Below are 26,431 nucleotides of genomic sequence, written 5' to 3'. Positions count from 1 at the left end.
CGTGTGCTGCCTCTCCCACAAACCATCGCCACTGGCTTCTTGTGGTTTACCCACTGATGCCACATTTCAGGTGGCCCGTTCCTCTGTTTGCTCCGATTTTCTCTTTATTTTTATTCTTCCTTTCTATCTATCTATCTATCTATCTATCTATCTATCTATCTATCTATCTATTTTGGTTTTTTAAGATAAGGTTTCTCTGTGTAACAACCCTGGCTGTCCTGGAACTGCTTTGTAGACCAGTCTGGCCTCAAACTCAGAGATCCACCTGCTTCTGCCTCTCAAGTGTTGGTATTAAAGGTATGTGCCACCACCGCCCGGCTTGCTCCCTATTTTCTTACTTGAAAACAACAACAACATCAACAACAGCAACAACAGCAACAACAACAACATCCAACCAACTTAGTATCCACAATCAAGAGCTCCCTCTTCCTCCACTCAAGAGTTCAGATCTTCTACAAGGCCCAATCTGTATTCCACTCCTCCAGGAAGCCCCAGGGCAAGATGTCTGTAGGTTGGATGCCAGTGAGCGCCTCATCTTTCTGGCGAGGAAGCTGAGGGCCTGAGAGGATTATCACCAGCTGGAGAGTGGAAGCAAGATTTCCTCACCCCACAGTAAAACACCTTAATTCCCTACCTGGACGAAGAGGGGTGCTGTCCTGGAGAGAAAGAAACCCCAGGAATGGACAAGATCCACTCACAGTCCACATGGCACTATTGTGTCCTCAGAGTCAGAACAACGCAATTAAGGTCTTAATCATAAGCTGTTCTGCATTGTTATTTAATCAGTTCCACGCTAGACTGTCAGCTCCTTGAGGGCAGGGAAAGTCCTGTGGGCTCTGGGACTGTTTTGTCTTGGCACAAGGCTAGGCACATGGAAGGTACCCCCATGGTAGGGCCCGAACCTTTGGCAGCAAAGAAAACTATAGGAGGCTTATTCTGCTCAGATGCGTGCAAGGAGCAAGTGTGAGTGTGTGTACGTAAGGAATGCTGGCCCTGGTAAAGATCCCAAGTGATTCACAATGGTTTCAGGCCTCATAGATTTGCAGTTTTCTTGCCTCGCTGTCTGTCCTAGGAGGGGAGGCAGCCTCTGCCGAGCACTGGAGCCCCTGTGTTTCATGCGTGTTCGCCTAAGTCACATCTCTGGAGCCTTGTTTCAGCAGAGCAAGGCAAAGGCTTGGACATACATTGCCCCCTTCCTCTCCTGCTCCGGTCACCATTCTTGCTGGCATCCTCTCATGCTGGCATCCTCTCATGCTGGCATCCTCTCATGCTGGCATCCTCTCATGCTGGCATCTTCTCCACTTCTGTCCTGTCAGGAGAAAGCCAGCTTCTCACTGTGAGCCTGTCCTGAGCATTCTCCTGTTTAAGGCAATTGCCTTGGGATCCCGGAGTCTAAGGTCGCCTGCTGAGGCACTGTCTTGTCCTGTGAGAGTCTCATAGAACGGGCAGGAGCTGTGTAGAGGGCGTTAGTTCCCGGCACCTTGCAGCTACTGAGCCTCGGTGGCTTCCTGTCATTTTGGCGAGATGGGTACCCGGGAAGCTGGAGAAACATGAAACTTGTTTTGGTCCTGGTCAAGATGCATTCTTCTTTTTTTTTTTTTTCCTTTCTTTGTGCCTGCTGTCCAGATTTACAAGTGTGTCCTTGACAGAGCTGTTTAAAACAGACTTGCATAGTGGCAAGAAGAGGCTGAAGGCACCTGGGAGGGTTCATGGGTGGAAAAGTGGCACCATCTTGGCCCCAGGGGCTGAGTCCTTTGTGATGGATGGCCCCTTCTTGGCACACATCTAAAGGGCTCCACCAGCATGCCAGTCCCTTTCTGGGCTTCAGCTCCTTACCTCTGGAGCCTCAGGCACAGGTGATGTGACAATACCTGTGCCGGTTTCCCAGTGGGTGGAAGTTAGCTGGGGTCACTAGGGGAGAGGAAACAGCTGCCCACATCTGCCTTCTCACTCACCTTGGCACAGCCCCGGGCATGTGTGTTTATGCACCCTTACACTGCCACCTGTGACTTCTACAGGACCTTCCCTTTTCTTAAACCTGGCAGATGACAGAGTACACAGGGATCACTCGATTCCCAGTTCCCCAAAGAGAAATCCAAGGCTAACACAGTGAGCTACCTGCAGTCTGTCTGGGAAACTTCCCAGCCCCGTTGTCGTGATGACTGAGGCCAAACCAACAGGTTAGCCATGGGAAGGCTGTGGAAATGTGTCCTCTCCTATGTCTGAGGAGGATTGCTCAGAGAAGCTGGGGGAAGAGGTGTGGCTGGGGACATCTTTGCCCCATCACTGAGATGGCAAGGCAGACCAGGCAATTAACCACTAATGAAGACAGACCAGCAGGGTGGCATTCCAGGGTACTCTTGCCCAGATTGGCCTCAATTATAGGGCACAATTACCTGCTGAGGTGTTGTAGGGTAGTTGCCTGTACATGCCATGCAAAGTTTTGGGGGCTCTCCTTGGCTGATGTGTTTACTTCTGGGAGACAGCATCTGAGCCCAACACCTCCTTTAGGACATTCATCCCAATCAGTTCACTCCCAAGAAATACTACCCTTTGACCTCAGCCTCCAAGGCTCTTGGATGGAAATGGAGGTTCAGACTTTCTCGTAAAGACACACAACTTGAGTTTTGCCCCAGAATTCATCCTAGCTTCAGTGTGAAAGGTCCGGAAGGCCTCACCTCGATTTCCGTTTTCTTTGTAGGGGACAGAGATGGTTGAAGTTCCCTGAAGAAAGACCAGGAACTGGTAGCGGTGTAAACCAGTGGTTGGTGGGGGGGTAGGAGGGTCATAGTCTGTAGAGAAAAGGATAAGAGACACATGTGGGTTCACCACCATGCTACCCAGGGTGGAGTTACTGCTTACAGCGTCTCCTGGCTGCTCTCAAAACAGTATCATCTGTGTTTTTCCATCCCTGGTGACCTTCCTAGGGTTACCCAAATGAAGTCGCACCTACTGCACCCCTCCTTCTCCCATCAGGATTTAGGATTGGTGGGATCTCCCCTTCAGTGACTGTATTTAAGGTGTCTGTTTGGGATAGGTAGGTGTGTTGTTGTTGATAGTGCAACTTTGGGTCGGCATGAAGACTTGAGGCTCCCAGGCCATTCTGGGTAGATGGGAGTTGGTGGTGTTGGCTTGTATGTTAGTCTATCCTGATGGATTTCCTGCCTCAAGAGAAACCCATCTTCTCCTATGAGTGTGTTTGGCAGGGTGGTTTAATTATTTTTTTCTTTGTATCATTTCCTTATGAAGTCAATCCCTAAAGAAGCCAGTTTCTTGGCTGGTTTGGGAGGATCTGGAAGTGGTTACTAGGGTGGGTGGGACTAGGCTCAAAAGGTTTGATCACAGGCACTGCAGAAGCTAGGAAGCTCGGGGCTCTGGGGTGAGGGCTCCTTCCCTTTCATTCTGCCTCTTGGAGGCTGACTATTTTGGGGGTCAAGGTTGTAGGGTGAAGGTATCCTTCCTTTTTGCCTATGTAGCAACGGGGAACTTGGTGGGCCTGGCCTAGGCCTTCTAAGCCTGAACTCCTTCCAAGGCTGCTTTGCCCCTCCCACTTTGCTCTCCTGTTTCCCTTTCTAGGGAGGATGCACAAGCTGGAGCCAAGACTCTTCCAGGGTCAGGGGTGGTGAGGGGTGGGGGTGGGGAGCGGAGGCAGAATTCCAAGGAGGATGCTAGTGGGTGGGAACACTGGTTCTTCGTGACCATCCTCCTCTTCCTTTCCTCTCTTAACCATGAAACACAAGAGGGACTGACTGCCACTGTTGGAAGTGTTCTCATGGTGTATTTCCGGCCACTGGGCCACCAGCATACTAAGAGCCAGGGGATTTCCTGACTGTTCATCTTTCCCATTACAGATCAGATTGTGGTGTGTGTGTGTGTGTGTGTGTGTGTGTGTGTGTGTGTGTGTGTGTGTGTGTGTTGATGGAACAGAGTAGGCTGTGCCAAGAGCTGTGTTCGTTTGTGAAGTTTGGGGTCTACAAAGGGGGCAGGTGATGGCATGCCAATGCTCCGAGGCTGCTTTGGAGCTTTGGAATGTAGGGAAATCAGGGGATTCCTCTCAAACACTTCTAGGGCTAAGAAAGACTTCTGGGCATGGGGGATGAAAAGACTGTGGCTTCATGTACATGAGTATGTGGAAGGCAGATCTAACAGGTGGCTTCTGGCCGGGCTGGTGGGCTCAGGGGTTACCTAGTACCCTTGAGGTGGGTACATTCCTTATAGCCAAAAGACAAACCTGAAATTAGAATTATGGATTTAATCTCAGGGGAGATGGGGACTTACCCTTACCCCTCTTACTAGGGCTTTCTTGAAGGAACCTCCTCCATTCAAAACCTCCGGAAGTGAAGATTTAGGAGTGGGAAGTGGGTTCCCCACGTGTCGCCTAGGTATATAAATGACAGCTTCCTTCCACCCAGGACTTGGTTAGGTCCATTTTTATGAGGAGACTGAGGTTTTGAGAAGTGAGACTGGGCCCCCAGGAAGTGGAGCTGGAATTGGCCTACATGATGCCAGCCCATGCTGCTCCATGGACTGTGTGGGACTGTTTGGATTTAGTCTTTTGTCTGTGGCCAACACACTATCTGAGTATCCCCTTTAAATAGAATCCAAGGTACATCTTAAAAGTGTGGACCTCAGAAGGAAGGGGATAGGGGGTCTAGGGGTCTGGGGAATTTTGTCGTGAGTGCCCTCCATCCAGCTAGACTGCTGGCTGGCCTCTTGCCTTCCTTGCTGCACGGTAGAGGGCTATCCTCCCTCCACCCCTAACTCCTACTCCAGCCTCAGCTTCTTTAAAAGTGGACCTTGGGGCTGGGGATAAGACTCAGTTGGTAGAGTACTTGCCTAGCATGCTTGAAGGCCCGGTTTCCATCACCAGCATGGCATAAACCAAACACGGTGGTGCATAGCTACAATCCCAGGATTCAGGAGATAGAAGCAGGAGGATCAGAAGTTTAAGATAACTCTTGGGCTATGTTGAATTTGAGGCCACCTTGGAATACATGAGATCCTGACTCAAACCAACCAACCAACCAACCAACCAACCAACCAACCAACCAACCAACAAGACCTGGATGTCAGTGACCTAGCCTACAGCTAATCTCTGTAGGCGATATTTAGTATTTGCACATTGTGAATTAGTGTCACGGTTACTCTTATGGCTGTCATTAATACGGCTGGAGAAGGGATGCTGGAGGGGCCCACTCACCTGTTACCACACTGCCCCGGATGTTCCCAGTTTTCATGTCGGCACCCTAAAAGGAGAGATAGGAAAGACTGTCGATTACTTCCCGGGCAGCGATGGTAAAGGCTGGCTCTTGCCACACTTCAGCTACGCCCCTCTCTCTTTCTCCGGAAGTGGGATGGCGGAGGGGTGTGGCTGCTTCTGGGAGAGGATTTTGGACTTGGAAAATGGTACTTCAGGGAGCCTAGGGGTGAGGAGACAGACGCAGGGTGTCAAGGGGTGGGAGGTGTCCTGGAGGCGGAGAAAGGACACCTGACTTCTGAGGTGAATCCTGATAGAGACCTTCCCAAAGGGCCGCCTTAGGCTCACCATCTGCACCTGAGAGTGGGTGCAAGGTGTAACTGTTCATGGGGCACCTGGCCTGGCTGTCCTTAGGCGCTGGCTGGTTAACTCATCTTCATAGGAGGGAGGACTCTGCTTCCTCTGGGCCCTTTAGCCTATGGGGCACGGAAGCAAAGGAAGGTCAGGGGGGACAGTGGACTGCTTGAGTGGACTTAGCCACGGCTTCGGGCAGTCTTGATGGCCTCAGTTTCTCTCCGCTTCCCTCTGCCCTCCTTCCTTCCACTCAGTGTCTATGGGATAATGAGTTGCTGCTGGAGGCGGGTGCTAATTATTGTTTTTGCAGGGCTGGTGGGTGCTTAGATGAAAGAGACTGGAGCCAGGCCCCTGGGTCTGTGCCACAGCTCGGGGGGGCCCCAGGCCATGCCGGGGAGCCCCGAGGGCCCTAGGTGTGGGGTTTTATAGCCATAATGATGGTGATTAGCTTGGTTCTTAATTGATTCTGCCAACACCTAACTGTGCCCTGGCCCCCTTTCCACCCAGTCTTTCCTGGGGCAGTCTATGCCTCTCACTCCCTGAAAATGGAGGCAGGGTGGAGGAGTGGTGGGGGAGAGTGAGGCTGCGGCACGTGAGGGCTGTACCCTGGTTAGCTGATTGCCCTTTCTAGGACCTGCGGCAGGCAGGAATCCGACCTCTTCTGGCTTTCGGCTATGCTTGTCCACTGTCCACTGTGGGGATCCTTGTCTGTGCTCTTTCTCGAGGCTCGACTATAAGGGTCTAGGTCATCTTCAGCCGGGAGAAGGGCAGGAGGCTAGAGGGACAGAATCTTATACCCTAAGCCCACTGCACCTGGTTTTCCCTATCCTTTCTTCTGTTCCTCCCCTCCCCCCTCCCACCCCTATTCCTGCAGCCTCGGGTGCACCTGGCTAGCCTTCAAACACAGGTCCTTGCACTGATGCCCTCTGCAGCCTGCCGGGGAGCATCTCTCAGTGCGGTCTCTTAGCTCCTCCACTTTGGGGCCTGGTCTTGTCCAGGGCTGGCATCGGACCCAGATGTGACCAGAAGCTGAGAGGCCGAGGCTGAGGAGGGAGTAGGGTGAAGGCAGGAGGTTTGGAACCTGGAGGCTTTTCTCCTCAATGTCTGTCCCTTCCGGAAGCGGAGGTCAGGACCCAAAGGAAGCCTAGAAACACTCTCCCCAAATAGCTCTTTTGACTACCCTAACAAGATGGGGAGGAGGCAGGGGAGCCCGGCCCAGCAGCCCGCTTGCTCTTCTCTGGCCTCCTTCTCTTTCCAAGGCAGCCCAGCCAGTGGTTTGTTTAAACCAAACAATAGCAACCTAGGTTGGCTGTTTCTTTTCAATTCCCCGTGGGCTTGGGTCCCACCCAGAGCAATAACCAGGCTCCTCTCCTCCAGTGAGGGCAGGGAAGCTGGAAGGGTGGGGGCTGAGGCATATGATACGGGTCAGGGAAGTGCTGTTGTGGAATCAGAGCTGGGCCCATGTGGAAAGTCTGACTTGAAGCCTTGCTCAGACCTTGGGAGTATTTTCTCACTCACTAGGCCTGCTTAGTAAAGACTGGATGCAAACCCTTGGGATGGGCTTCCAGAATCAGTCTGTCTGTCCTTCCTGTCTACCTCCCTGCACCACCTCTCTGTACCTGTGTTCCACTTGGGTGCTCGGGACATTTAGCTACTTGGGGTGGCCTAAGCTGATCCCACAGATGTATGCCACTCTTGTTGGCAGGAAGGGTAGACCGTGATGGCCGTGGATCCAAATGCAGTAACTGGGACAGAGTAGCTGTGACTTACTCGGGTTGGGTGAGGGTAGCTAAGTGTCCTTTGGCTATAAATCTCTCCTCAGGTTGGTCCTGGAGGGGCTGAAATTCCTACTATGGGATCAACATCAGTAAAGAAGCCACACTCTAAAAGCTGAGAAAACTGGGGGCCCAGAGAGGCTAAACAAACGATCCCAAGGCATTTGAGTAATAAGTGGGAGAGCCCCAGAATGTTTGGGAAGCGAGGGACCCTGAGACTCTTGAGGCTGACTGATCAATGGCTCAGGCCTTTTAGCTCATATTACTGCCCTGTGCCTTTTTCAGGACACCTTGATAACCCCATTGCTCCACTGGTAAGCATTGTTTTCGGTTATCCATTATTAAATACACAGGCTTTGGATGAGGGTGTGGTTCAGTAGAACGGAGTGTTTAGCATGTGTGAAGTATTGGGCTTACCAAAACCAAACCAAACCAAACCAAATAGTATCTGGAGGCCTGTGGCAACAATGGCAATCCCAGCCTAAAATATCTTGGTAGAAAATTATATCCAGCCTGGAAAGCCGGAACCCTGGAGGATGGCCAGGACTCAGTAGTAGAATGTGAGAGGGATATTGAGAAATGCCTGCTCTGCCCTAGTGGCCAGGCCAAGGAGGGACCCAGATGGGGGTGGGTAGGGCACCTGGCATTGGAGGGACACAGACACCACACTTGCACTTTTGAAGGAGAACCTGCAAGAGACCAGGGACCACCGAGAGCCCCCAACATCCTTAGCTTTTCCCGCGGCCCCCAATCTGCTGTCTCCACCTGCTCTGGAGGACTCCAGGTGTTCTAGGAGACCTGATAAACCCGGCCCAAACCTCCTTTCCCTCTTTGTACCTGAAGACAGATTGAAATGTTCAAAAAGAGCTTTTTCTAAATGCTCAGTTAAAAAAAAAAAAAGAAAGAATTATAGAAATTACGAGCATCACAGATGCAGTTGGATTTCTGAAACCCAGGCACACTGAGAGGCCCAGGATGGGCTTTTTAGAGTGGCAGAACTGGGGGAACATTAGGGAGCCCTCATACATGTCAAGGACAGATGGCAACAGATGGAAGAGACTCTTCCCCACAACCTTTCCCCCATTCCTCCTCTTCTGGGGAGGGGAATCTCTGGTCGGAGGAGGTGTGGGAAACCGCTCTATAGGGAAGATCCTTATGTGTACAGGGTGGAAGAGTAGCAGTTGCTCTTAGAAGTTGGTCCTGTGTGCATGTGTATGTGTGCGCACACACTTATGTGAGTGCATCCATGCATGCGTGTATGCAATAGGGTGCTGGGTACATACTCGACTACTTGGCACATAAATTATAGTAGGAACCGAGTCCAAGGCCATGTGCATTCCAGCAAGCACTCTACTACTGGACAACACCCCCAGCCCTAGCACAAAGATTCTAATTGCACAGAAGGATCTGGACTCTGGGAGCACATGGGTTTGTCTGCGTTGGTAGACATGAGGCTTTCGTTTGCTGGCTTCCCTCTCAGCATCCACTGTCTCTCTGTTGAGCTAGCTTAGGACTTGGAGATACTTGGGGAAAGTTGGGGCTTGATTGAGAGTCATAGGAACCAAGAAGACTTAAAACATCTTAAAATGCTTCTGGCTGATTTGTCTCAGGTTAAGTCAAAAGCATGGTGTTGGAAGGTGGTGGTGGTGGTGGTGGTGGTGGTGGTGTGTGCATGTACACACGCCTGCCTGCCTGCCTGCCTGCTTGCCTGTCTCTCCTACTGTTTACTCATGTGCTGGTTCTCCAGGGCACTATTCTGTTGTCTGATCTCAGCACATTCCCTGCATGGGAAGATGGAGAGCGGTAGACCATGCAACCAGACAGAAAGCAGAGGGCTTCTGGCGTCTGCGCCTTCAGGGCAGAGGCTGTAGCCCACCATTGTTGTGCCCCTGGGATGTCTTGTGCACAGTGGGCAGGGGTGTTGCACCCCTTCCCTTTGCCACCCTGGTCAGTCCTACTTCCTCATCTATACCCTTTGTTTCCTCTCTTTATGGGGACACTCGCGTGCTGCTCTCTCCACAGCCTTTCACGTCCCTTCCCTGCTCAGAAAGCCCACCAGATAAAGGCCCAGGCTCTTGATTTGCTTCGTGAATCTCTGGTGGGTGTGGAAGGGGCCTGACTGTTGCTGGTCTCAGCAGAGTTGCTGGTGCCCTGGCCTCATTCTGCTGCAATTACCTACAGGCCACTAGCCACCCACAGGGGTGGGGGTGGGGGATGGAGGGTGGAGGGGTGGGGGGTGGTTCAAAGCTCCAGGTCCTGGGGCCACCTGACCTCCAGGTAGAGGATCATGGAACATTTCCTCTAGCACTCAGGAGACTGATTTAATCTCTTCACCCACCTCGTTTATTTACACGGAGGATCCAATCACTTCTGCCTGGCTAGGGATTCCCTCTGGCAGAGGGGGAAGTCTTGCTTTTTGATTGTAGGGAGAGTGGAGGGCATCAAAAAAGAGCCCCAAATTTAAAAGGCAAGCGCAGAGAGATAAGGGAGAGTGGTAGGAGAGATGAGCAAAGGACAGTCCTCGGGTAGAAAACAAAGACTACCCCCCTCGAACAAAACAACAACAAAAGGAAACTAGACCCCCCCCACCCTGGCACCCAGACCCCTGACCCTGGCACCCAGACCCCCGACCTTGGCACCCTGACCCCCGACCCTGGCACCCCGACTCCCGGACCCTGGCGCACCCAGACTCCCTGACCCTGGCACTGAATGAGAAAGCCCCTTGCTGTTTCGCACAGCTGCCTGTGAGCTGCCAAGTGGCCAAGGAGCCAGGAAAGGCACAGTACTGGAAAGTGCTACCCAGCAGTCTGTGTGTTCTGCAATTAACAAGGGCTAAGTGAGGGAAGGCATTGACAGCTCCCAGGCTCCGAGATCCCCAGGGGCTGTGGCTTGCCAGGCCACCAAATGCCAGCCTGGAGGAGACCCAGCTCTGGAGATGGCTCCAGTTGATTAATCCTGTGGTTTGCTCTTGCCCTGGGGATTGGTCACTGGGGAAGCGCAAGGAAGCCCCTGGGAAGATGGAGGCACACAGATCTAAGGCCCCCTGTCCACTGAGGGCTTCTCAACCCCAGGGTGTCAAGGGGCCAATTATTTTGCACACTGGTTTCCTTCAACACCTGTCAAGATCAAAGACTCGTCAGGTCTTTCCCTCTGCCCTCGTGGGCAGTAGAGACAGCATGGTGAATACTGGTGAAGAGACCAGCGGGTGGGCAGCAGATCCTGGTACCTGGACACCAGTTGACAACAGGACCTCCCCCCAACCCCCCGCCCGGACTTGGTTCTGAGCTTGGTTTCAAATCTAGGTGTCCAGATGCCATAGTGGGGTATAGATGAAGAGGAATGATTGACTTCTCCCAGGAAGTAGTGGCCTGGGATGGAAGGAACATCATTCAAAGCTTAACCACCCTTTATCACACTGGGTTAATAGGCAAATTTCAAGGCCAAGGTCAAGGTTGTCTGTGGCTTGAAAAATATAGGTAGTCCTCGCCCTTTGTTCCAGGCCATGTGAGGTGTCAGTGGTGTCTCAGTAAGTCTTGCTCACTTGACACTCCCTGTATGTGACAGTCGATTATAGCATGGAGTTGATTCTGGAGAGATGGGCAGATGAGTGAATGGATGAGATGGTCTGTGCAGATATAAAAGTACTAATGAGACACAGTTCTTGGTGTTCTGAAGCCCACGGTCCAGAGGGGCAGGTAAATCAGCAGAGGAACAACTGTGTAGGCTGTGCTCAGATGACCAACGGGAGAAGACTGGTATCTGAGAGAACTAGAGAGGAGGCTTGTCTTCGGGCGTTGAAGGACAGGTATAGTGTTTTGTTTTGGATGATGGATAAAACAAGAGAGGAAAGGACAGCTTGAGTTGAGAAATCGGCCTGCTATTTTTCAAGTCTGCACTGTCCCCTAAAAGGCTGTGTGTTTGAACACGTGATTCCCTGGCCAGTGGTGCTCTACAGGGAATTTGTGGAGCCTTTGGGACATGGTACCTAGAAGGCACCTGTAGGTCACTGGGGGCAAGCCTTAAAAGCTGTATTGCTTCATTTCTGGTTCATTTTCTCTGCTTCTTAGGTCACCAAAAACCGAGGACCCGCAGCCTCACATAGAGCATCCCTAACCACCATGCCTCCCCTACCATGATGGACTGCGTCCTCTGAAACCGTTCGCTGAGACAAATCCCTCCCCTAATTTGTTCATGTCTAATCAATGAGAAGAGTAACTAACATCCTACTTAAGTGCGTGAACACGGAAGTGATCTGGAAGATGGGACAGACTGGACCACTTGTTGGAGCCAATCACCAGATGCATGTCTGAAAGAGACTCAAGAGAAGGGCCAACCTACAAGGCGGAGGCCAGGCTCTGATGGCAGGAGCTACATCAGGTTGTGGAGAGCCAAAGCCATCAGCAGGCTGAACCTTGAGTTCACAGATCCCAGGCAAAGCCTTTCTCTTTTCCAGAGACTCAGCTGCCATCCCAGGAGGGTTATGGGAGCCAGCGGGCTGAGCTGCCTCTCAGGTCAAGAGGGGATGAGGGTTAGGCTGGGCTCTGGTTCCCTGTCATGCCAAAGGTCAAAAAAGGAAGCGGCTGGATTCTATTATCGGTGGCTCCCCTCAGAGCATGTGCGCTTAGGATCTGGGATTCCAAACACCTCTTTTCTATAAACGGTAATTTTTGTTTGAGGTTACAAAAGGACCAAACGCTTATTTTATTTGAATTTTGTGTGTGTGTGTGTGTGTGTGTGTGTGTGTGTGTGTGTGTGTGTGTGTGTGCTCGGGTGGGTATATGTATGTGTGTGTAGAGAGGCCACAGGACAACCTCAGTGGGGCAGGCTTCTCACCAGGGTTTCTGCACCAGTTAGTTCACCTTGGCGCCCATTTCCCAGGACCGTCTCTGCTGAAGTGCAGTGAGGCTGGGAGACCACCGGCTTGGAGGGTAGAGGCCTGCTGCCCTGCTTATGGAGACATGTTTCCTGGTCTGACTTTTGGCAGTCACGAGAACAAGAAAATGGAGATGTCCAGTTGACAGGCAGCTCAGGCATCCGACATGACTGTGCCACTGGGCCAGCCAGGCTTCCACCCCATGTCATTACCAATTAGCTACTTTGAGGAGCCGTTCAGTTTCTGAGCGTCTCTAGTCTCTGTACCTCTAAGTAGTGATGGTAATGTACAGCTGGGGTTTCTCACAGAGTTGCCGTGGAGCTGTAAGTGGGAAACAGCCCCGAAGCCCCACAGTGCTGCCCAAGTGTAAGGGTCATTACTGAGCTGAGCTCCCTGATCAGGCTTCGTGAAAGGCTAGTGGTGGGGGTGGCGGGGTGGGGGTGGGGTGTCTCTGTGGCTGCCAGTGCTCTTCGATTGTGACAGGCCCAAGAAGTGTCTGTGCCAGGTCAGGCTCATGAGGCTAATGGCTGTGCTTAGGGCTCAGAGGTTACCCAGCTGTGACTGTGGCCTGTCCCGCTGGGCCTGTGCTCACCCCAGGCTTGTGGAGCAAGCAGTATATGATGTTTATTAATAGGCCTTGATGAGAGGCATTAATGTCTCCTAATGACACCATCTGAGCCTGGCCTCTTTTCTTCTCTTACTCCTTGATCCTTCTGCCCATGCCCATCCTCCACCCCACAGAGACACACTCTGTCACATACACAGAGAACACAGGGACGGCACAGGTCTGGAGGAGGCTCGAGCCAGAGGGCCAAGGCAGGAGCCACTGTCTGAGGAAGAGAGGGCTTTGCTGTTGGGGAATGGATGGGAGGTCTAGCCTCAGGGATCGGAGGGAGGGTCCCGGTGGGCAACAAGGCAGAAGTTGTGGGAACTTGGCCAGAAATGGCTTTGTGACTAAAGGGAGGCAGAACATGGCCAGACCTTTTCAGAACCGGTGGAAATGGGAATAGCTGGGGGAGTGTGGATACTGCAGAGGACTGGCTTCCTTGAAGGGTGCAGCAGCTGGGTGGGGAGAGGGGCTGAGAAGGGTAAGTGGCAGGGGAGAGACAGTCACAGGCAGGGAGAATGGTCACACACACACATGCAATATGCTCCAGTTCCCACACCAAACATATATCTATGCTCACACATACACACTCATAGTCACAATGTGTTCTCATACTCAGTACACTCATACACATGCACTTATGCACACCCATAGTCCACATATAATGTACACACATACAGTGTACTCACACACTTATGCACATGTGCTCACATGTACATGCATACACACACTTACACCTCCATATTCATATATGCACTTGATTTCATACACACACACACACACACACACACACACACACACACACACAAATGCTCACCCAACAGGCCCATTTACAATTTCCTAACACATTTAACAAACATATAACACTCATATGTACTTACATGTTTGCATTGATTACACACCCTCTCCCTCAAATGGACACACACACACATACACATATGTATGATTACACTTATCTGCTGATGCTTACCCACAACATGTTCACAAATATACAGAAATATGTATACTCAATATGCTCATAACATACATGTCACTCAGGAGCTCACACATACACATTTACAGACTTAAACACAGCAAATACAATCTACTCACATGTACAATATGTTCATACACTCACAGAGGCTCACACACACCTCAACACATAATCTCTTATACACTTGCCTCTATGTTCACACACATGAAGAGACTCGTATATATGTGCACACATGTACGCTCACACATACACACATGCTCACATACACTAGCATGCTCATACTCAGACCCCTGTGCTTCTTACATTCTCACTAATACAGATGTGTGACCCTCACTCACATGCACTCCTCTCCCAAGCAGCCTCTCACTGGTGGTATTATCAGGGTGTAAGCATGATGGGAGGAGCTGGGCAGGTGTCTAGGCTACAGCTCGGACCGTGGGAATAAGACAAGAGGCAGGGAGTGTGGACAGACAGATAACTGACTGATAGAGAGGTCTGTGGGTAGGCCCAGAGCTGGCCTGCTGCCCAGGAAGGGTCTAAGGGCTGGTAAGCCTCGGCTGGGCAGTGCAGAGAGTATGGGGGGGCAGTCTTCTGGGAGGTGGGCTCCCTGGGTGCTTGTAGAAGGCTGCAGGTATACTGGCTCCAGCAGTAATTAAGACAGGGGTGCAGTTAATCCCTAAAACAAACAGGGCTTGAGAAACTGCAGCCCCGCTGGGCTGGATGTAGGGAGCTGCAGGACTCACTCCTCAGCCCTGGCTCTTATCATGCCTCATCTCTCAACTGTAGAACCCCCGTCTTTCTGGCTGCTGACTGCACCCCACACCTGACTCCCCCCTCCCTGCCCTGAATTGTGTGGAGAGGCGAGCTAAGGAGGACCCATATGCTGGGAGGAGGTGACCCTACCAGACTTCTGCTTCCTAATTCACAGCAGACCCTCAAAGAGTGGTACCTGGCCAGTTTGATGTCTCCAATGCCATGCCCCAGCCTGGGAGGCTCCTGAGGTGGTAGGGATTGCTTTTCCCAAGCTACCTGCACCTGCAGAGCATCAGGCTCCATCTAGGGGATGAGGGGCGTGCTTGAAGTTTGGGTCACACAGGCTGGGCTAGGGTGTAGAGCTGGGTGAGAAACCTTACCATCAGGAGCCTTCTACTGTGGCTTCGGGGATAGGGATGGGGGAGCCAGAGCAGGAGCAGCCGGACTCTTGGGTCCCTGTCTCTGCCTTGTCTCCCTTCTTTGCCCCATTTGACGAGGTGCATCCTAGCATACGTTTCCTATGGCAGTAGAGAACAAGTGGGTGAAGGCAGGGGCCCATGGGATGCTTCTTAGACAAATAAAGGATCAGAAGCAAAGGGACCTGCAGGCCCGGGTCCTGCTTTGCAACTCTGGTAGGAAGAAGAGTGATAAATCCAGACTTTGGAGCCTCCCATCCATGCAGCCAGGCCTGGAAGGAAGGAAGGAGGGAGGGAGGGAGGGAGGGAGGGAGGGAGGGAGGGGAGAGAGGCTTGAGGAAGAAAGATCAGGCAAGATCTTTTTGAAAGAGAAGATGCAGACAAGGGTTGGAGGCTCTGGGAAACAGATCCTTGTGAGAAAGTGGGACAACAGCAGAAACAGCCCCAGTCCTGTCAAAGTCCCGTCTTACTCATTCCTAAAGACTGACAGCCTGGCTTCTCTGTCCTGGCCACTAGCCCCCTGCCACTGAAAAGGCAGCTGCTCCAGAGCAGTAGCTGGGCCCACGCATCTCCCGCAGCCTGCCTGGGATTCGGGAGCGCTTTAGAAAATGCAGCCTCTGGAGTTCTACTCTCGGCCTGGTGAATCTCAGATTTTGTTTTAGTAAGAAACCCCAGGGAAAGCTGGTCCCAGTGACGCGGGCTTGTAATCGCAGCTGAGGTAGGTGGATCACAAGTTAAAGATTAGACTGAGCTACAGAGTGAGTTCGAGGCCAGGTTGGGCAACTTAGTGGGACACGTTTCAAAAGTTTTTAAACGTGGGAAAAGTGGGGCGGGTAGCTACAGGGACAGCTCAGTGGTAGAATGCTTGCCTGGCATAGGCAAAACCTTAGGCCTAGTTTCCAGTGTGGTCAAAGGAACGAAACAATCCCCTATCCCTCAACAACCCAAGGGGATTCATATACATGCCTAACCTGGATACTATCTGCCACAGGGTGCTGGTTCCCTAAGTGTCTCTGGGTCCAGGAAGGGGACCGGACTCTTCAGCAGACATATGGCGGCAGCAAAGGGAACCCTCTGTGTTCTGGTCCTGGATGGACTCCACTTTCCTGTCTTTTCCAGGCTCTGGCCCCTGAGCAGCCTTTCCTTGATAGGCTCTGGCTGACCTTCAGGTCCTAAGGTACTCACTTTCAAGTTAAGGTGGTTGAGACAGGGTGGGACAGCCAGAAGAGGGTCACAAAGGGACACTGGGCTTGGAGTCCTTGAAATCTTGGGGGTGAGACGGTCACCCCATTTTGATAGGCACTTGAGGTACCTGTGGGCTTTTGGTACCCTCTGATAATCCTCCCTCAGACAGTACGCCCTCTGTGACTCTGTGTGATGTGGGGTATTCCTGTTCTCTGAGTAGGTAGGGACCTTGGAGACCAATGGCGGAGGGAAGACACAGGAAAGTGTCTGGGGGATGGCATGGGAGGCACCTGGTCCGAAGGGCCATGACCCTCTCTGTGGGCTCTGCTGGCAGCAGGAGGATTGTAGCCAAGCCCCTCTTCCTCATTTAGTTCTCCCTCCTCCCAGATGTCCGAGGTGCCATCCATGACCAGACACCATCTACTACCCTTTCATTCCTTAGCTGGCTGTGCTGGGACCTGTGTGGTGGGCCTTCATGTCTCTGCCTGCCTGCCTGTGACAAACCAGATCTGTTTGTTAGGCCCAGGGAATTATGAATGGGGCCCACCAGAGCCCAGCCAGGGGCTGGGGCCATGCAGTCTCCAGTCAGGCCCAGGGCTTGCTCTCCCTTCCATTGTGTCACTTTTTACAGTGCCCAGCAGGCAAATGCCAACCTGGGGAGCTTGGCAATTACAATGAGAAAAAAAACAACTCAAGGCTCATGCAGCCAACTCCACCCTGACCTCATGGCTGGTCCCATAGGTCTCTGGAATGGTTGGGGACTGGCATGACCTCAGGGAGAGGGGAGCCCCTGTGAGAACCTGGGCAGACATTTCTGAAGGACCACTTGGCGTCAGCAGTCACTGGGAAGGTGCACATGAAGAGGTCCCTGGCTGCTCTTTGGCAGGCACACCAGTGGGGGGGGGGGGAGCAGGGCAGCTTTCGGTGTTTGGCATCCAACCCCTCCAGGGAGCATCCTCAGTCTCAATGTGTTGAAATGGATCTTTGCACAACTTTGAGGAGGGCCTGGCCATTCCAGGTGATGGTGCCGAGGGGCATAGGAGATGGGAGGAAAGGAGACTAGGTGACAGTACAAGAGAACTCCAAAGGGGGGTCAAGGGATGCTTGCTGACTCCTTAACCTACCCCCCTGCCAATCAAAGCTCATTGTAGTCATTCCAGGGGATGCCTGCCTCACCTCTGCAGAGCAGTCTGGGAGTGTGGATACCTAGGCTAGGCCACAGAGAAGAAACGCCTCTGTAGCAGCCGTCACAGTGTCTGAGGCTGCCATGCACACAGGCAAAGGGGTCTTTAATGAACGCATATGACAACCGATTAATCTGCAGCCTCTTCTCTGTGGGCTATGGCCACGCTCCATTCAGCCTGGCTGGCTCGTACCAGTGGGGTGGGTTTCAGCTTGCTGCTACTGGCTTCCCACCCTCCTGTCCTTCGGGACTGAAGTGCTAGGGAATGGGTCTTCACCCTCTCAGATTTGGCTATTAGGGGTTCCCTTACAGTGAGATGGTTGCCTTTCTGGGGGACAGGAAGTGGGGCAGAGTGCAAAGGGAAGGCCAGCTTTGGACCGGACTTCCTGAAAGGGGTTAAATTTAGGAGGTGAGAGGAGCACCCCCTAGTCTGGGTAGGCAGCTTACTTCTCAGCCACCTGCTGAATAAGGCCTCGAGAAGGCGGCCAGGCCACTAGACCTGTTGTCTTGTGGTAAGAGGCAAAAAGAGGACTTGGGGCTAGGATGGTGTCCTCCTTCTAGCTTGGTCCACGTGCCTTGTCCTGGCTCCTGGCTCCTGACAACTCAACTCTTAAGGACTGTTTGGTTCTGAGTACAGGCCTACTTTGAAGCAGCTCCTAGCATCCCAGGGACTTGGGAATACAGGATAAAGCTGTGACCAGAGCTAAGAAGGGACATACAGAATACGTAGCAGGGGGAAGGAGGCTTTTTTTTTTTTTTTTTTTTTTTTTGAGGGAGCTGTGTAGGTGTGCACTGTGCAGTTATGATGCCCGGTAGATAAAGGTGGAGAGAGCCGTGCACTGGGATGGCAATGCCTTCTTGTGCCAGGCTGCAGCCATCACTCCTGAGACCTCCACAGGACCCTTTTACAAGAACCTAAGGTCTTTCTGACACCTTCTGCGTGCTCCCTGTCTGGGGCTGCCTGGCATCTGGAGGTTGGAGAGTTGGAAGGGCAATGGCGAGGCAGGCCCGAGACCAAAGCTTACAGCCCTACCTCTTGGCTGGACAGCTTCTTTGGAGGCAGAAGCGGTCCTCCCTTTGGGGGAGAAACCCCCTCAGTTTCTACTGCCATAAAGGATGGGCCAGAGATCTCACTGCAATGTCTAATGATGGGGTTAGGGTGTAATGACTATCCCTGGTCTCATAAAACAGGCTAATGACGGCCCTCATTTCATGGACCCCTTTTATCCTCACTGTTCCCAAACTAGAAGGCACTATCTTGGGGGGCTGAGGCCCTGAGCCTGATGGTAGCCATAGACCACAGCTAGAATTGAGGGGAGAGGGGCCTCTGTTAGAGGTTTCCCGCTGCTCTTCCCTCCCTTACCTGGTACAAACAGCTGGAGGAATTTGGGTCGACGGCCGAGAATGCTCAGCCTGAGGAACTGGGCAGGAATTAGGAAAGGAGGCCACAGCTTAACACCCCGATTCTAAAGAACAGAACCCAGGGACCCAACAGAGGCCCAGAAAGCACGTGAGTGCCCAGAGGTGGCACCACACCCCCTTCCTCTGGCTGGGTGCTGATAGGAGCTCACTGAATCATCCCAGTCTCCATCCAACACCTGAGAAGAGCTAGACTCTGGGAGGGAGGGGCCGGACTGCTGAATCACCAGCAACACCTGTGTTTTGCTTGGGAGGTCTCCTGCTCCTAGACCAGCCAAGCCTGACCCTGTTTGGCTTCCTGGAGCTTGGTGAGATCACAGCCTAGGGTGTTATGGCTGCAGGCCAGTGTGACCTGCTATGCAGGAAGGATTTTTAAAGAGATACTTGCCTCTGTGTTCCCAGGACGAGTTCAATGAGAGAGAGAGAGAGAGAGAGAGAGAGAGAGAGAGAGAGAGAGAGAGAGAGAGAGGAGAATGAAGCTGTTCTGTGAGTCCTTGCCCCCATGGGATAGTAGAAATTGGTCACTGAACAGAAAATCACCCAGGTTACACGATGAAGCAGAAAACAGTCCTACCCACTCACTATAGATAAATACCTGGGGGTGGACAGGGGATCTTAGTAAACCATAGCACCCGAGGGAGATAGGCTAAGCATCATTAAAGCCCCCATAGCCTCTGAGGATGGAAAGAAGATTCTGGAACTGCCTAACTGGAGTCTTCTGGTCACAGTCAGGGTAAAGTCTATGGGCCACCACGGCAGAGTCTGTAATGAGTGGCCGTGTCATTTCTGACTTACTCAGCATCCTCAGTGTGACCATCAGGCACTAGTCCAGTCCTGCAGATAACTAGGGTCAGCAGAAAACAGAGGATCTCAGGAGTGCAGGTTCCCTGCACCCTAAGCCAACCTTCCTGTCCCCTCCCTTCTAAAGTGGGGTCAATACAGCACCTCTAGGTTGCACTCAGCCTTCTGCAGTGCATAGAGGGGGTACCCAAGGGGTTCCAGGCTCTGTGTGACACTGGGTCATCTACTCCTCCCTCATGAAACTATCACCCACAGTTTGCAGCTGGAGAGCACAAGCCCTTGGCAAGTGACCTGCCGAGATCATGGTCCCAGTGGGCAGTAGAGTTGGGAATGGAATTCAGGTATCCTGGTCCATGTCTCCTTCCTGGCTCATGGCCCAAAGTGTGTCAGCTTCCACTTGGGAACACAGGAGGGCTGTGCAGAGGGAACCAGTACTGAGGGAATGGCTGGTTTCTCCTGTTTTTGTTGGAATCCCCTTGGCAACCGTGGGACGAAAGCTGGTCAGGTCAGAGCATCCCATACCTCTGCACCACCATGCCGGGCCCAGGGACAGAAAGCTTTTCCCGACAGGGACAGGTCACTTTCTGCAATGCTTGCTTACACTAGGGACCTTTGGTGCCATGGGCTGAGAGGGGATGGGGATGGGACGAGTTGGCAGGTCTCTACCCTTGGTGTCCCTTACAGTGTGCTTGGGGACAGAGTCCCGCAGGGATATAGGGCAGACTGGGTGAGTGAGTGGGGCTGGAGGTTTCTTCATGCAAGTCTGAGCAGCCTTCATCTGACCTGACAGGGAGGGCTAATGAGTTCAGCTTGGCCTGTGGGTTCTCTGACCCAAGTGTCTCTCTCTTTCTGCTCCATTTCACACAGCTTCATTTAGGAAGGCTTCCTAAATTGTCATTACCAGTTGCTCCACCCTCACCCTCTGCGTTGGTCTCTACTGCCAGGCCTGGATGTCCCTTCTTCTGTGAACGTCTGACAGGGCACCGTCCCATTCTCCACTTTCCACCTTGTGTGAAACATCTGGGCTGGAGGGTCTGCTTTGCCTGCGAGCTCTATGTCCCTTGGAACTACTCGATCGCCACAGCCCGGGAAGTGAGGGAAACTAAGGTTGGAGAGGACGGGGCCGCACAGGTCATTAGGCAGCACATTTTGAATGATGGCTAGGCATTTCTGATGGCACGAGGTATGCTCTTTGCCTGGCCTGATGCTGTCTTTCAAATGTCTCCTCAGAAGGGTGCCAGAAGAAGCGACAAAATGGGCTGCTGGAACAGTGGTCTGTTTGTAGCAGGAGAAGCATTTTTCGTTAAAAAGTTTAAAGATCACACACACACACACACACACACACACATGTATATAGTGTGTATATATACACACATATATATGTATATACACACATATATGTCTGTGTGTGTAAACATGCTTTCATGCTTGTGTGTGAGTGAACACACCCACCCACCCACCACGGTGCCTGGTTTTCTCCTTCCAAGATGTGGGTTCCAGGGGTTGAAGTCAGGTTGTCAGGTTTGGCAGCAGGTGACTTTACCGGCTAAACCATCTCATTGGCCCAGAAGATGCATTTTTGTATCACTAGATCTCACTGTTTATGTGTCTCTATGTCTCTGTGTCTCTGTCTGTCTGTCCGTCTCTTTCTGTATTGGGTCTCTTCCTCCCTTTCTTTCTCATCCAGACATAGTTTTGCTGGCTTGAACAGTGAGAAGGACCTCCGGATTTCCCTGTTAGATCCATCCTCCCATGGGGAAAGGGACATTTCTCTGCTAGTGTGAGTTCAGGTGTGGAAGCCACAGGGTGGGTGGGTGGGGGGATGCAGAGGAGCATGTGGTCGGAAATGAATTGGGTTCTATGGATCTGGGCCTTCCTTGGTCCGCCTCTTCGGCCACTGGATGGCTGTGACGTCTGTGACTCTAGACTCTGGCCCTTCTGTAGTAGGTGGGAGACGGTGTGAGTCACTCCAGGCCGGGGCTAGTTGGTGGGGTCACGGCATGACAGAGTGCTTCAGAATTGTCTCCCACTCTCAAAATTGCATGCCTCTCCCATCCTCCCTGTCTCCTCCTCTCTTCTGTCACATCCTCTCATCCTTGTTTTGTGGAGCCCATCAGCACCAATCCTCCTAGTCTAGGAACAGTTCCGTCAGGGGACTTCACCTCCCACCCACCTCTCTCCAGGTCAGCCTCGTCCTCTGCAGTGTCCTGCCATGGTGGGAATGTGTTCCTTTGTGCCCTCCTACAGGGCGGCTGTGGCCCTGTGTTCTCATCCAGCACTGTACAGGGAACTAGCGCTACCCAGGAAGAGGATTAGAGCAACAAAGGCTTCATTTGACTTCCTCTGAATGGAAGGAGCTACTTGGAGCTCGTGGATACTACACTAGACATCAGAACTTGGGGTGCGCGTGGGTGTACCAAGCATTCGACTTCAGAAACCCTCTGGGTGTGCCCTCTGCACTGTCCAGGTTATACCCTGTGACTTTGTCCAGGTCTACCTCCTGACCGAGAAGTCAGGAGAGGATGTAGGAGTCTAGGCACTAGGCTTGGAGATGGATGACCTTGGACAAATCACTTGAGCTGTCCTGTGTGTCTCTGGAGCCTTTTCTGTGAAATATCAAGGGTAATTCCTTATCCACCTTGAAGTTTCTTTGCTGCTCAGTCCCTGAACATCTTTCAACGGGAGCTCGCTATGACCAGGCCTGGGTGGGTGTGAGCTGGAGGGCGGGTAGGTGTGCCTATATGTGCATGCATGTCTGTGCCTATGTGTGCATTTACATGTGCAGGAGCAAGTGAGCCCTTAACAGATTTATTTCTTTTGGGGGAAGGGGTAGGGTAGGGTTTGAGACAGGGTCTCACTATGTAACCTAGCCTGTCCTTGAACCCCTCATTCTCCTGTCTCCCCAGTGCTGGAATTACACGGGCATCTGGTTTTCTGCCTAGGCCTGTCTCACCAAGCAGCTTGAGTCTAGGAAATGGGTTGAAGGCTACAGAGCTACTAAGATGGATGCAACCTGACTCCACTCCTGGCGCACGTCTCCAGGTTCCCTGGCCTGGGCTGTTCGTTTCACAGGCCTAGACTTCCTCTTTGACCATAAAAGTCCCCCGGAAAGCCTTCCCACAGAGGCCTCAGGGGCTTTCTCAGGGAATGTGTGAGTATGTGCGCACAGTCATCCAGTATCCCAAAGAGCCACGGCCTAGACCTAAGGGGTGTGTGTATATGTCTGCTCCAGCTTGGGTGAAGGGATCTGGGACTCAGGGCCCTGGCTTTAGGAAATGCTTAAGTTTCAAGGTAATTTGAACAACCAAGGCATGCACACATGAGCTTCTACAGATATGCATGTACTTTATGTAAAGAGGTATAGGGAAGAGAGATAATTATTCTTTGCTGCTATGTCCTCTTTGCAAAGCCTCTACCCATAGGTCCTCCCCACATCCAGAGAAAGGATGGTGGCCCCTGACAGAGCTGCTGTTAGGCTGCTTGGGTTTGGGGCATGTTCCTAGTCTAGGGCTGAGGTCTGATGGGCCATTGAGAGGAGGGCCCTAGATTAGCAGAGAGGACCAGAAATGAGCATTCGATGGACCATGGCCAAACTCTGGACAGCAATGGATGCCTCTCTCTTCCTCCCTTAGATGGTGCCCAGGCCTCGGGTATCCTGGGTCATAGAACCTGTCTGTCAGAGTGTTGCATCAGAGTGAAACTGTGCTAACTGCCTCAGGGGAGAAGGCAGTGAGGGCTTGTGAGCCCAATTTTCCAACCTTGAGGTGCTCAGGGTCAAGCAAGTCCTTGGATGCCACCAGCTCTTCTCCACAAGCCCGAAACTTATTGCACTAGGCCTTACACAGATGGATGTGGTCTCTAGGGGCATGCAGGGAGTGGGGGTGTGAGTCAGAAGTGACCAGGCTTTCATCAGCCCTGAATCAGAGGGAGGGTGGGAGTCACTGTAGATAGATAGTCTTGCGGTTCCCTAGGAACAAAGTATCCCCAGGAAACTGAGGCCTTCTGGAAGGTCTGAGGCGCCTGTTATGCCCAGTTATACAAGCCATCGACACACACCCCAGAACAGGACAGGCAACCAAAAGCTTGAACGACATAGGAGAAAGGCTGCCTTAGGGTTAGAGGAAGGGTGGTAGGTCCCTCAGGTTTCTCCGAACTCGGTGGCCCCACACACAGGCCTCACCATATCAGTGCTTCTTTTCCCTGTGGACCCAGATCTCCTGGCTGAGAGTTGAAATGGTTTCTTGTTGCGACTAGAGGAATGACGGGCTGGGCTCAGGGGACCAAGATGGATGTGAGCCCAGGGTAGTGCATCTCCCGGAGTCCTCTTAAGGTGTCTTTATTTGCCCCAGGGCCTTTTGCTTCCATGTAAGTAGAAAAGAATGGGGATGGTTTGGGCTTGTGCAGGATCCTTACAAAGGAGCTGTAGGATGTAGTTCTCCTTTCAAAGGAGAATATAGTCTCTGATATCGTCTAATACAGCAAGGTTGAGGTCTGGCCAGTTGGTACCTCCTCCTAGGTCTGGATGGCCCCTTCTTGATCTTCTTGCTTTCCACCCAAGTGCAGGCAGTTCCCATTGGGGTCATGATGGCACAGACATCTACCTACTAGAGCTGGAGAGCCCTAACTGCCCCAGTCCTTGCCTCTATGCATCTCGCTAGCCGGAAGTGTCATTACCCAAGGCTACAGCCATTCATCTAGCGTAGAGTATAGACAAACTCTCCTGGGTGGTTTCTATTTACAGTCTGTCTGAACACTGCCTCCCCTCCCCTTCATTTGAATAGACCCCCTGATTCAGGCAGGCTGCTCTAGGCAGCCGTGCAGGCACGGGCGGGCGAGCCACAAACAACAGCTCCATGAAAGCACCCCTACATTCAACAAAGGGCCGTATTCATGACCCTACAGGACGAGGAACCCATAGCAGAAAGGGTCCAGAACCCAGTGCTCCCGATCTTCCCACTCAGTTTGATAATCTTTAATAAGACAATACTTTCATTTTCTTAGGACTTGGGCATTATGCCTGGAGTTGGGGAAAATTTATCTGGGTGGAGTGTTTTCTTCTTCCAAACACAATGGTGTGAGGTGCTGGGTTCAGATCTGCTGTTTAATAAGTGCTTGCCAATGGACATGCATCTCTTGGGGAATCCTGTACCATCATCACTGCCCTCATCCTCATCCTCTCCACTCTTGAGGGCGGTTAGCTAGAAATGAAGATAGCAGATGAACTACTCCGCCATCTCTTGGGTCCCAAACCCTCTCTTAGCTCCCCTTAGTCCTGAGACCTGAGCAAGGGACTAGGTAGGTCTCTGCCGTGCTGCCATCCTGACTAAGTGTTGGAGAAATAAACAAGATGCTATTATGCCAAGAAGAGAGGAGTTACATCAAAAGTATCTCTGAAAGGAAGAAAGCCAATTTTTTTTGCCTTATGTGAGATGCATGGATAGGGGGAGAGAGGAAAAAAAATGCCTGGGTAATTAACTTAATAGGTTTCTTAAAGAATGCCCTTGTGAGTGATGTTCAACACATTCAAGTGTTGACAAGAAGGCATTGAACTTGACGCCCACGCAGCGGGCAGATGCATGCTCTCGGCTCTGACACACCTTCGTCTGAAACGTGTAGTAAACTTGGTGCTAGGTTGTGAAATTGGTCCCAGGGAATTCATGCCATGGGGGCTCTGGGGTCAAGGTCCCTGCTCTTAGGGAGGTCAGGGTGGCTACCCTGGATGGAGATCCTGTGAGTAGAATAACAGGGTGGAGAACCTTGTCAGAAGCCTAGGGATGCTGCTGTACAGAATGAAGCCCTGTCTCTGCCTCCTAAGACCCGGTTGCCTTGAAATGCCTGAGTCTAACACACCCAGGGACATCTATGAGACCCCAGGACTTCCTTAGAAGAATGAGCAGAAGAATCTGGGTGAATATGTGCCTATGGATTTTCCCTTTCTATGAAATGTAGAGACGGGAGAGAGGCTGGCAGACTAGGAACTCTGCCTTGGAAGAGGTGTGTGTGTGTGTGTGTGTGTGTGTGTGTGTGTGTGTGTGTGTGTGTGTGTGTTTGAAGCCATAGGAGGAGCTTGATCCCTCAAACAGAGGAGAGTACCCTTCGCTAGGCAGCCTGCTTCCAAGGCCATACATGAGGATGAGCCTCTGCCTCTGTGCCTACTGAGTGCCGACCAGCTACCTTCCTGCCTGTCTGTCATCCCGCCCTTCTGTCATCGGCGATCCACTCATCCATCCTCTCTTCCTGTGATGTGAGGCTCCGACTTATCAGATTGAACTTTTCAGGCTGAGACCTGAGTGGCAAGGGACTCCATCGCAGTGATGGTGGCCAAATTAGTCAAGCAGAGTAAAGGTGACATGAACGCCCGTGTGAAAGAACTTTCCTTTTCCTCCTCTCTCCCACTTCCTTCTTCTCTCCTTCTCTCCCTCTGCCCCCTCCTTCCATCCTCCCTTCTTTTTCTTTCATGAGACAGGGTCTTCTGTGGCTAGTGTTGCTGAGGATGACTTTGAACTTCTAATTCTTCTCTACCTCGTGGGAGTTGGGATTACAGGCATGCACCTGCCACGATGCCTGGTTTATGTGATGCTGGGAATTGAACCAAGGGCCTTGTGCATGGTAGCCACACATTCTACTGAGTCATACTCCCAGCCCCGAGAACTTTTCTTTTTTAGTTACTTATGAAAATTGTTTAAAACAAAAAATAAAACAAAACAAAACAACAAACAACAACAAAACCCCACCATCATCTATGTCTACACTTCAGAGGTAGCTCATATCAAGGGTGCCACCTAAAAACCCAGATTGAGTCCCATGATTCATGTTTTTTTTGGGGGGGAGAGGGGGGAACCTGGCAAAAAAATCAGCAACTGCCTTCACCTAAAGACATACACCAGATCATGTA

General features: G+C 51.9%; 1 protein-coding gene across 1 annotated transcript in view; it reads right to left on the bottom strand.

The window, feature by feature from the left end:
* Pebp4 (phosphatidylethanolamine binding protein 4) overlaps positions 1-26,431 on the bottom strand; it is a 214,911-nt gene that overhangs the window by 8,113 nt on the left and 180,367 nt on the right. The window contains exons 5-7 of the mRNA XM_036198524.1: positions 5,201-5,246; positions 2,679-2,792; positions 457-559 (exon numbers count right to left, since the gene is read on the bottom strand). Coding sequence (XP_036054417.1) covers positions 457-559; positions 2,679-2,792; positions 5,201-5,246 — 263 coding nt within the window. The remainder of the gene's footprint in view (positions 1-456; positions 560-2,678; positions 2,793-5,200; positions 5,247-26,431) is intronic.

This window comes from Onychomys torridus, chromosome 9 (assembly GCF_903995425.1).
Source record: "Onychomys torridus chromosome 9, mOncTor1.1, whole genome shotgun sequence".
Lineage (NCBI taxonomy): Eukaryota > Metazoa > Chordata > Mammalia > Rodentia > Cricetidae > Onychomys > Onychomys torridus.
This window is presented reverse-complemented; position numbering and strand designations above follow the sequence as displayed.